This window comes from Cyprinodon variegatus, unplaced genomic scaffold, assembly GCF_000732505.1.
Source record: "Cyprinodon variegatus isolate N-32 unplaced genomic scaffold, C_variegatus-1.0 Scaffold764, whole genome shotgun sequence".
NCBI classification, from domain to species: domain Eukaryota; kingdom Metazoa; phylum Chordata; class Actinopteri; order Cyprinodontiformes; family Cyprinodontidae; genus Cyprinodon; species Cyprinodon variegatus.
Window position 1 is genome coordinate 170,727 of NW_015151217.1, and position 11,605 is coordinate 182,331.

The 11,605-nt window shown below is 36.5% G+C and overlaps 1 protein-coding gene across 1 annotated transcript in view; it reads left to right on the forward strand.

Moving 5' to 3' along the window:
- Positions 1–1,433: 1,433 nt before the first annotated feature.
- LOC107098266 (serine incorporator 1-like) overlaps positions 1,434–11,605 on the forward strand; it is a 14,941-nt gene continuing 4,769 nt past the window's right edge. The window contains exons 1-5 of the mRNA XM_015395837.1: positions 1,434–1,578; positions 8,919–9,080; positions 9,204–9,382; positions 10,801–10,880; positions 10,974–11,111. Coding sequence (XP_015251323.1) covers positions 1,540–1,578; positions 8,919–9,080; positions 9,204–9,382; positions 10,801–10,880; positions 10,974–11,111 — 598 coding nt within the window. The 5' untranslated portion in view covers positions 1,434–1,539. The remainder of the gene's footprint in view (positions 1,579–8,918; positions 9,081–9,203; positions 9,383–10,800; positions 10,881–10,973; positions 11,112–11,605) is intronic.

Below are 11,605 nucleotides of genomic sequence, written 5' to 3' on the forward strand. Positions count from 1 at the left end.
TGTGAGTTAAATACAGAAATGGGACACATAACTGAGAGTGCGCCTTATAGTACGGTGCGCCTTATGTGTGAGTTAAATACAGAAATGGGACACATAACTGAGAGTGCGCCTTTTAGTACGGTGCGCCTTATGGTCGTGAAAATACGGTAATATGAAGGGCTGCTCTTTTCCAACCTAGAATGGTTACACCTAATATCACCTGCAGGTGGCAATACGGCAAAGGCTTTAGCTTTGACTGATCAAGCCAACCTCTAATAAAGAATTTCAAGCTCTTGCCTTGTGTGGCCAGTGGGGGGGACAGATCGGAGTCACTATAAATCTGGCGGGGAGACATGCCCCTCCCTGTCCACATTGCCATCTGCACTCTTGACACACACACAACTTTTTTTGGGTATGAAAGTATATTGGCTTTTTTACTGTATTTGATTAAGCTAAAAATGTTTGACTCAAACAAGTAATAAGATTGCTTTTAGCGAATGCGGTTACCATTTATTAAGATCACCTAGTTAAGCTATCATATGAGGTTTTTTCATGGTTGACAGGAAAGAAGGAATTGGCAACAATTGCAAGTGTCCCTGTTAAATGAAATAGGTCACATAACAGAATCTTCAAACATTTGTTCATTAGTTTTCACTTCTGTAGCACATTTAATCAGTTCATAGCAGGGACAGGAGTGTATGTGTGCATGGGTGCCGCCATGGTTTTGTTACCTAGTGGGGACAATTACCCAGTAATAAGCCACATTTTGGGGACTTAAAGGTACTTGTGGGACCAACGACTGGTCTCCACGAGGAAAGGTTTTCTTCTTGGGATGGGAGTTGGGTTTAGGACTATGGTAAATGTTGAGATTAGGTTAGGTTTAGATATGTCTTGGTAATGGTTAGGGTTAGGATATAGAAATAAGTAGGAAATGAATGTAAACATGTGCATGTCTATGTGGCCTTGTTGTTACTGCATGGTGGCGACAGTGGGTCTAGATACGGCTAAGGCGGTGAGGAAGTGAGGGCAAGTTTGTGTGACATCAGCAATATAATAGTACATTCATACTCCATGGGGGCCACAAAAGTTTTGGTTGATTTTTTTATATTCCCCCCTGCAATTTTTTCCATTAATTGAAATGTCTTTAAATAAACATTAACATGAATTCAACACACTGTAGCAAAGAGATAAATGGAGGCAGAAGATGTCTTTCAGTTATCAATGCACACATTCAGCGACACACATTAGCTCTTTCAGGAACTGGTTTCTAACCAGCGCCGCCCAGTACAATGACATTTCTAACTGTTAATTTAACTAAACACGAACAACTACGAACAAATGAGCAACAAAATAAAACTCATAACCGACCAAAACCAGGAAGCCGCTAACCAACTGTTCATTGTTGGGCATCATGGTCACGTGACAATGCTCTTATTTTGAAAGGGACCGTCGGATCAACGTCTGCTAGTTTCCATCATCTTAATGTCGCCATTTTTCTCAGTTTTTTCCTGGACTTTTTGAGCTGTCGGACTTTGGGATCGAACTAAAAATTAAAGCATAATGGGAGCGTGTTTGGCTCTGGGTTCCATCGGCAGCTGTGTGAGTACTGATTTTATTCTAAAGGTTTTCTCACAACTCAATAATAAATGGGCTCATTTCCAGTTTTCTGTTGTTTTTCGGTCAGACACGCCTGATTCGACGGAATTTCATGTGAAACAACATCAGAGAAGTTAAAATAAAACTAAAAATAGATCCACCGTATTTTATTATTTTTTTTACTGAACTATTTTTCTAATTAGTTTGTCAAGTATTTTGATTAAACGGTTGTCCTGAGGTTTGTCATGTGATTTCTTTAAGTTAAAACTCAGTAGATCTCTAAAAATCTGAAACGTAATGTAATAAAGAGCAGGGTTCCTGATCTGTTTAGTTAAACTTTATTTATTGTCAACAGATGAATCCTGGTCTTTCAGAAAGTGCTGGTTAAAGAACTACGCAACATTTGAACGGTTGAAGCTATTTCCTTGTTTTGTCTGGCCCATGACGTCACTGTAGTTTTTATTTCTTTATTTATTTATTTGCTGGCTGCTTGTACCTGTCCCACCCTAATAACCACCGAATATATAAGAATCAAATAAATCACAATTCATGTTATATAATCATATCAGGAACTAATTCCAGAAAATATTTGAGATTTTTAAAACAAGTAAATATACATTATATATTATATCCCCAAAAAATACTCATAACTGAACTTGGTCTTTTTTTTTCTTCGCCATTATGTAATATTGACAAAGCAACCAGTACTTCATTGATGAATAAATGACACATATAGTTTGGCTGTTCTTATATTTCCACCTAGTATTGGACCAGATTGTAGCTTTTCCTTTTTTATCCGTCTTCCTACCTTCTTTCTCTCCTCCTTCCTCGCACCTGAACAACATGAACTTTATTAAATAATTCAATTCAGTTAATTTCTATAGCACCAAATCACAACACATGTCATCTCAAGGCACTTTACAGTTCAACCAGATCATCCAGTTCAATTGATTAAAAGTTTTCTATCTAAGGAAAACCAGTTGATTGCATCGACTCATTGACTCAAAGGCAATCCCTCACACTGAGCATGCTTGTAGCGACAGTGGAGAGGAAAAACTACCTTTTAACAATGCACTTTCTGATAATGATCTGCTAAAGTGGAACCTTCTTTTGGGGGAGGAGAACTCTGTTAATGTAATCCTGAAGGTTATTAAAAGGTTTAGAGAGGACATGGTTGTGAAGAAATTCTGTTATACATAATACAAATAAAAATATTTGTGAATACAAATATCTTGTATTAATAATGTAATATAAGTAATATTGTCTCTAACACAAAAATACATTTCAGAGACATTTTTTAGGCTTAATTGTTTGAGTTGCATATCGCGGCCGTAGCACGAAAACAAATGAAACATGAAACTTGTATGGTCTCAAAAATGGGTCAGCAAAACCACTTATAAAAACATGACCTTTTATTTTGAATTACATTTTGAATAAATTGGAAACTGCATCTAATTAGACTTATCTAATGCGTCATGTCAGAATCAGGATGATCACATTTGGATTTCCAAAAAAAGAGGACACTGAGCTCTGCCTTGACATAAGCTCAAACATACCTTCTGTTTAATAAACAACAACATTTAAATCCTCTTCTGCATCATAATAGAAATATTTTCAAGAACAAAATGAAATCACTCCATAGACTTCTCAGAAGTTATTAAACATTTCCTATTGTGCCTAAAATAATATCTTTATCATGTGTCAATGGTTAAAAATCCAAATTAAGATAAACAAATAATAATTTAAATGATGCCATTTCTATATCAGAAAATCTGTGGATTTAAGGACATGATTTTTCTTCTCCCTGTAATTAATTTATCTCTCCAAAATTTGACCTATTTAATGTAGGGCTAAAACAATTAATCGGATTACTCATGATTGATTATTCAAATAATCGTTAAATAATATAGTAATCGATTAATCATTAAAGTATACAGACTCTAAAACATGCCTTCACTGGTGGAGAAACCCACTTAGAGCTGTATTAATATCAAAATTGGAAAAAAAAAAATAAATAAATAAACATTTTGCATTTAAGAAAAAAAAGATAATTTTTCATCTGTAATATGCTCTATCCAAAACTCTGGTGAAAAAGTTTTAGTTTCACCAGGTTTCATAAAAAATCTTTTTTAAGGAATCTTTGGCAATCTGATTATTAATTGCTTAATTGAAAAAATTGTTAAAGTTAAAAAAATGAAATCAGGCAACTGCAATATAAAACATATAAATGTAGCACTTTCTTTGCAACCAATAAAGTTTTTTTGAATTGAATCCTGATTATACTTTACTAATACCCCAATTTTTAAATCGATACCTCTACTGCTGCTTCAAACAATGAAATCTTATAGTTTATTCATATCTTTAGGAAGTTGCTGCTGTATTTGTTGTTCCTTTTCAGGGAAACCAAAGTGTATCGACAGCAAAGTGATGCGCTGGATGGAAGCACACAAACTACACACAAAAAAATAAATCATAAATGCATAAAAAATAGCAGAATCTGTTCAGGTGTGGTAGAAATATAATAAAAGCTGCATCTGATTTTATTTGGATACAGCGGTAAACAGTGACTTAGATCAATAAGGCTCAACAATGATCTTGCACACAACAGCCTATATTGATATTGTGAGACCAACTTTATTAGTTTTCCACACAGCTTTATGTTGAAAAGCAGTTTAGCCGTCTCTTTTACAGCAATTATAGCCTCGGGTCTTCTTGAGTATTATGCCGCCAGCTTGGCACAGATCAAGCCTTTGCAGAACTTTTAAAGTTCCATCAGGTTGGATAGAAAATGCCAGGAAAATATTACCGCCCATACTGTAGCGTTTTAACATAGACATGCATGCATGCGTGATCAGCCAGGATTATAAACATGAGACTGGAGAGAGATGGTTGTGACGCGTTATAAAAGGTCTTAGTCCTTTTCTTAGTCTTATTCAACAAAAATTAGATCAATGGTCTTCATTTAAGCAGAATGTATCAATCATTGCAAGGGAAAACAGAAATAGTCTTTGTAAATGTTTTTCCGTTTCTGGTCATTCAGCAGATTTCCTCTATTAGCTAACACTGAAGTGATAATCTGATAGAGTTTCACATGCAAAGATGTTACAGACAGTTTGGAACAAACAGGGATGTTGAAATAACCTTGAACCTAAAGGAGTCTGGCTCCCTGTTCAAAATATCTCCCTGTGGAAAAAAGCTTCCCAGCTGTCGGTAAGGTTGTCCTCAGGTCTGGCCTCGATGTGCAGGTTGAGCCAAAACTTCAATGCAATAAAGATAACAAAACAGGCTACACTCAGGTTTTACCCTGGAAGGCCAAAAGGAATAGAAATATTTGTCCCTCCATAGACGTCGCTGCATATTCCATCTAAAAAGATGCCTTTAGTTTTTGAGATCGTTATTTTTTAGTTCTTTCCTTCTAACCAACTGTGGCTTACTACTCATTTAGTGCTAACTGAAAAAATAATTACTCTGATAAGCAGTTGAAAACTTTCTAATATCTTCTGATATTTAAAGCAATAAAAATATTTACGATAAAATAAATCTTTAATTATCATGTTTTCAATTTTTAACAACAGTGTGAGGGATTTCATTTTTCTACATCGAAGCTTGTGGGCGTGGCCAAAGGTCAGATATGGTCATTTGGCCGTGAAACAACAGGTAAACTCCAGGCCATGGTTTCACTGAGAACGATCAAATTTGGTACACGTGTGTAACCCATCAGAGCCTACAAATATGTCTCTTGGAGCCGTGGTCCAAACCTCACAGGGGGTCGGCCATTTTGAATCAGATCCATCATTTGGTTGTTTTACCTTTAAGACATACCTAAAGAAACTCTTTGTAGAGCTTTCAAGGTACAGACTTTAATCCACTCTGCATCGACCTCTGGCATTGGGGATCAAAAGTTATCAAAAATATTGACTCATGTCATATCTCTGCTAAGTTTCCCTGGAGCTTTTGAGTTACATGCTTTAAATTCACTATGCATGGACTTTAGACATGAGGAATTTACGGAAGAGGATTAGGGCCACTGGAAAAAAAAAAAAAGTTAACTGATTTTGAAATTTTATTTCAGTTTAGTATGGGAGAAAAAGTCAGAATTCTGACTTTAATCTCAAAATTCTGACTTTAATCTCAGAATTCTGACTTTTTTCATTGTCAGAATTCAGTCAGAATTCTGAGATTAAAGTCAGAATTCTGAGAAAAAAGTCAGAATTCTGACTTTTTTCCCCATATTAAACTGAAATAAAATTAAAAAATTAGTTAACTTCTTTTTTTTCCACTGGCCCTTGTCCTCTTCCGTAGGAATTAAAATGTTTAAAAATAAATTTTCTACTTCAAAGTATGTGGTTGTGGCTGAGCGTCAAAATCTGACCTCCCACCATTGGACATCATGGTTTTATAGCCTCAATAAACATGGTCATATGAGTAGGTTTTTAGTGTGTGGATCATCTTGGAACAGCCTTCACCACCAACAGATTTGAAGATATCAGTTTAGCCCCGCCCTCTTAGATGTTCCACGATTGATTGTTGGAAGCCCTTGCTTTTCTCTGTGCGCCCTATGGAATAGGAAATGGCTAAAACTGACCTCACAAAGGTCGGATTTAGGCCACACGGGCGTAGGCATGGTGAAGGCGGGGCTTAGGTCCAGCAGTCTCGCTGAACTGCACGAGCCGTTCAACACCGCTTGCGTCTTTAACTAGTATTATATTTGCATCTTCAATTGTTTAATTCCTCCGACTAAAGACGGTGGGAGTTTAGAAAGAAGCTGACCTTTTGTCAAATGGCTCTAATCATATGAAGCAGAGAGACTCACTGAGTTTTGTGAACAAGATATGTTTAAAACTTCCATTCAAATTCGGACTGAAACAATTGGGAATAACTAATTATTGTAATAATCTTCATACAATTTACCGTTAGAATAATCATTAACTGGAGCATACAGGTTATAAAACCTTCCATTTTATTTTGAAAGGATGACCAACTCAGGGCAATAAATAAAAGTGTAAAAAAATGATAAATCCATTTTTATAACATCGTCTATCATTGCTAAATTAAGATATTCATTTTCATGGTCATGTTTAGTGTATGGTGTGGCCTATATTTAATTTGTTTTTGTTAAATAAATTTTTCATATACCTCTGACTGCATTTAATTTAAATGTCTTGTGAAATAGGTGCAAATGATTGTTTTAGATTGGCCTTTGATTTTGCAAACCTTTAAACTGAAATGAATTGAATCAACATGTTATCTGACAATAGCGATGTACCGATCCAACACGCCAATCGGATATTGGCTCCGATATTGACTAATTGGTTGGATGTCGATATTGGATGTATGAGGCCGATCCATCTTTCTGATCTAGTTGTTCCTTTTTATTACACACAAAGCATTACAGTCACGATGATCTCTTTACTTCTATTTCATTTTTGCAACGTCCGTCATCATCATTCATTTACCCCGTACCATTTGTTTACCATTTTAACAATGGTTATGTCCAGCCTGATGTCTTCACTCACATGGCAAAGTATATGCTGAGCTATCTCTATAGTTATGCTGCTATAGGCTTAGACTGCTGGAGGACATAGGGTCCCATTTTCATCATTCTGCTTCATTCTATCTCTATTCTCCCAGAATTTCTTAGTTCATTCTCTAATGTTCTGCTCTCTTTGCTTTTTCTCATAGTAGCTTCATCTGGTCTGTTCCCGTTTGGCTTTGGCTCCATCGTGGAGAGAAATATCAGCTGTACTGCTGCCATCAACACCTTTGTTTCTAGATGTTGGAGCTTGTCCTGTTTTCCAGTGTAGTCCTGTTTCTCTGACTGTGACTAGCTATTTGCGCTCTCTTCATCCTCTGACATAGGACAGGGCCGCCTGTGAAGCTGATTGAGGGCTGCCTTTTGTATCTATGCTTCTTTTTCTATGTCTACTTCTGTCTCCTTGAACCCCAGTCAGCCTCAGCAGATGGCCGCTCACACTGAGCCTGGTTCTGCTGGAGGTTTCTTCCTGTTAAAAGGGAGTTTTTCCTCTCCACTGTCGCTACAAGCATGCTTAGTGTGAGGGATTGCTGAAGAGTCAATAAGTCGATGCAATCAACTGGTTTTCCTTAGATAGAAAACTTTGAATCGGTTTGACTGTATGATCTCATTGAATTGTAAAGTGCCTTGAGTGACAGGTTGTGAATTTGCGCCGAATAAATAAACAGAATTAAATTTATTCAGGGAAAACAGATCAGTGCATCTTTACTGGACAGATTTGGTGATGAAAAACCTTCGTCAGCAATAAATGTACTCTACCATGAATGAATCTTACAAAAAATATTATTACTCTGAATAATATGGATATGCAAACGCTGTATCTGCGGTATTTCTAAAGGGGCATGGTATCACTACTAAAAACCAGGGTTGCTTTCATGTTTTCACTATTATCCATTTTAGAGTTCTTCATTGTTTATGCATTAAAAGTATAAAACCTCAGACAACCATAAAACACATAAGATTGGGTTATTTTAGCTTATTTATCTTGTATTTATTTGCACACTAATTTAAAGTACGAAATATTCCTGGTGATATTTAGTTTTAATTTAAGGTGGAAGTTGAACCACCTTAATTTGCATTGAATTGAGTTTATTTAAGTTTCAGACATTTTACAAGGTATTCAAAACGTGCAATAAATGTTGTATTTTACAATTTTATTCTTAAAGTGTAAAAACTTGATAAGTTTCTCTTTTAAGAATGATCTAAAAACAAATTGCTAGACTGATTATTAAAAAAGCTGATAGCTACAGTTTTAATTCAGATGCTTCCATCTTCTACCAGTTAATGTTTTAAGTCTCAGTATTTTGATAGTAGAGATAATATTGGCATTCGCCTGCAGTTCAGGGCTCATGCTGTAAGGAATTAAATAGAATAATGCCTTAAGGGAAACAATGCTTATCTAAATGGATGTTTTAGCTCTTTAAAGTGTTTTTTCCTGACTGATAAAGGTTTGCTCCTGTTTCTGATGGTATCAGACTCTCCTGATCACTATGAACTAGATTGTTGTGTTTACAGCTAAAGCGTGCCGTCATGCATGCTGCTGCTTAATAAAGGGTTGATGATCTCAGCCAAAGCATCAGCAGTTTTACATTTGAACCAGGCTGGACTTCCCCTGTGATCTGGTTCTGGATTTATGTTTTATTTTTTATCCTGCTAGTTTAAGGCGTCTGGAAATAACCTTTTGTGTTTGATGTTACATGTGGAAACCTAGACAGTGTTTGAACCACAGCCTGAGCAAGCCATGCATGACTGACTGCTCTGCCTCATGGATCCTCCTGATCATCTTTATAACCTCTGATCCCTCCTCCAGGCATCCTGTTTGTGCGGCTCAGCCTCCTGCTTGCTGTCATCATGTTGTCCCTCCACGTACAACTCCACCATCAGCAGGTTGGCTTTCTCCTTCCTGCTTCTGCTTGGAACGCTGGTGTCCATCATTATGATTCTTCCAGGCATGGAGGAAAATCTAAAGAAGGTACTCAGCTTCTTTTTCATAATTCAAAGCATCAAATCTGACCTGGAAGTTTCACATAAAACGTGCTTCTTGGAAATCAGGGTCACCTCTTCTTCCAAGTATTTAATGAGCATGCTGTGACAGATTCCAGGTTTCTGTGTGGGTGGCTCGCACATATCTGGCCACGTGAACTGTGACATCATTGTGGGCTACAAGTCTGTGTACCGTATGTGCTTCGCCATGGCGTGCTTCTTCTTCCTCTTCTCTATCATCATGATTCGAGTGCGCAGCAGCAAGGACCCCCGAGCTTCCATCCAAAATGGGTTTGTACAGCTCACCCGCTTCATTGAATGATGTCACACTGGCCTCTGGTGGTCATATGTTTTCACTGCACTTCATAGTTCACATTTAGTCATATTACCGTACATCCCTAAACTTACATGGATTCACTCTTCATAAAAGAACATAAAGAGTGATGTAAAATTTATTTTGAAGAGCAGAGAAACTTTTACATGGATTTCTATTTGATTTGCTGGTAGAAATCAGAAAAAGATGGCAGCATTAGTTTCATCTCTTGAAAAACCTTCAGAGTAAGAGTAATTAATCGATTTTTGAAATAATCGTCTACAAAGTCAGTGATCAATTAATCTTTAACTGGAGTATAGAGACTCTGAAACTTTAGCTGAAAACAAGAGCGACTCGCTTAGAGCAGTGATTAAACCATGGCGGCTGGTGGAGTTTTCTCCTGGGGGGGGGGGGCTATCAGTTCAAAATAGACGTATACCAAAAACCAATCAAACATATACTAAGTTATCATACCATTAAATTTAAATAAAGCCCAAAAACAAAAAACTATAAAAACAAAACATAATTTTATTTACAGGTTTAATTTTGTACATAAATCTTGCCCATCTGAAGCTTAGTGAAGTCAAATCTGTATTTTGCACGGTCCAATATGGTGTCACAAATCTAAAAAAATAATGGAGACGCTATTAGTCAGCTTTATACTTTTTTAATATATTAAAAAACGATTTATTTTCTAAAATGTGTTTAGAGCAGCTATGCAAATTAACATCTAGAAAAAGTAGACTATATTATATTATTTTCCATGTGAATCCCAGATCTTTCATATATATATATATATATATTTAAATAAACTGAACCAACAAACCTAACAAAAGGAGCCCATTCCAAAGGGGTGGGCCCTTTCGTCCATTCAATTTGAATGTTTTCTAAAACTAGGCTCTGTTGGGCTACTGTATAAAACCTCAAACTCAACGCTTTGTCTGACATTTTGAATTGAAAAGCTTCCTGGATGGAAGCGAAACGTCTTCCAATGGATTGTTTTATAACTTTTTTGGAATGACTATGACCTGGATGACTGAGAATCTTCACCTGCTTACAAAGAATATGAATAAAGAAACTTTTAAAAATAGCATAATTCTGTTTTCAACCCCAAGTTTCCTTTGCTGATTTAGGGAACAATGACTGTTACCAGAGATGAATACTTATACTGATTTAATTTTTAAATTACAGTGGTGACTGGATATACACATGTTCCAGTAATTTACATTTGAGGGACCCTTTTGTTTAATGTAAACTTTCATTTCCTTCTGCTTCATAAACTATCTGTTGCTTCACATGGCTCTAACATAAAATCCCAAAGGCTAAATGCAATGAGGTTTAAGAAGTATGAATATTTACTTTTAAAGCCATTTCTTTTTTTTTTTTGTCTTCCCAGATTTTGGTTCTTTAAGTTCCTGGCATTGGTCGGCCTCACTGTGGGAGCTTTCTTCATCCCTGATGGCACCTTTACCACTGGTATGTACACAATGTCGTACAGAGCGACGCCGCTTTGGTAGACGGCAACATGAAGCAATGGCTCATCCCAAACTGCCTTCTCTGTCTGCTCAGTGTGGTATTACTTCGGCGTAGTCGGCTCCTTCATCTTTATCATCATCCAGCTCATCCTGCTGGTTGACTTTGCACATTCCTGGAACCAGTCCTGGCTGGAGAAAGCTGAGAACGGAAACCCAAAATGCTGGTTTGCAGGTAGAAAGTGCTTTTATATAGTCAAAATATTAAAGTCGTATGGAAGTCATATTTAAAGGTCAAATCATTCTGGCTTAAAACATGTATATAAATGTACTCTTTATCAGACCATACTGTCCCAAATTTTAGAACATTTCTATAAAAAAAAAACGATTTTTTTTTTTTTGTTATCTTATGCAGGCTAGTTAGTTCTACGTCAGCCTGAACACCTAAATTCGGCCAATCATATCAACGATCACCTGTCAATCAAATTTTTTCAATCATAGCATCTTGATTCATATGTCGCAGCTAATATACGCAGTAGTGATGGGTTGATGAGGCGTCATGAAACGTTTCGACACATTACCAAACTGCATTGATACTGTGTCGATACTGTGTCACTGAATACTGACACCTGCTGGACATTAAAAATCCCTACAGGCAACCTAGTTGACAGAGTTAACTGACACTGATTTGATGACCTTTTATATACACTAATATGATGCAATTCATTG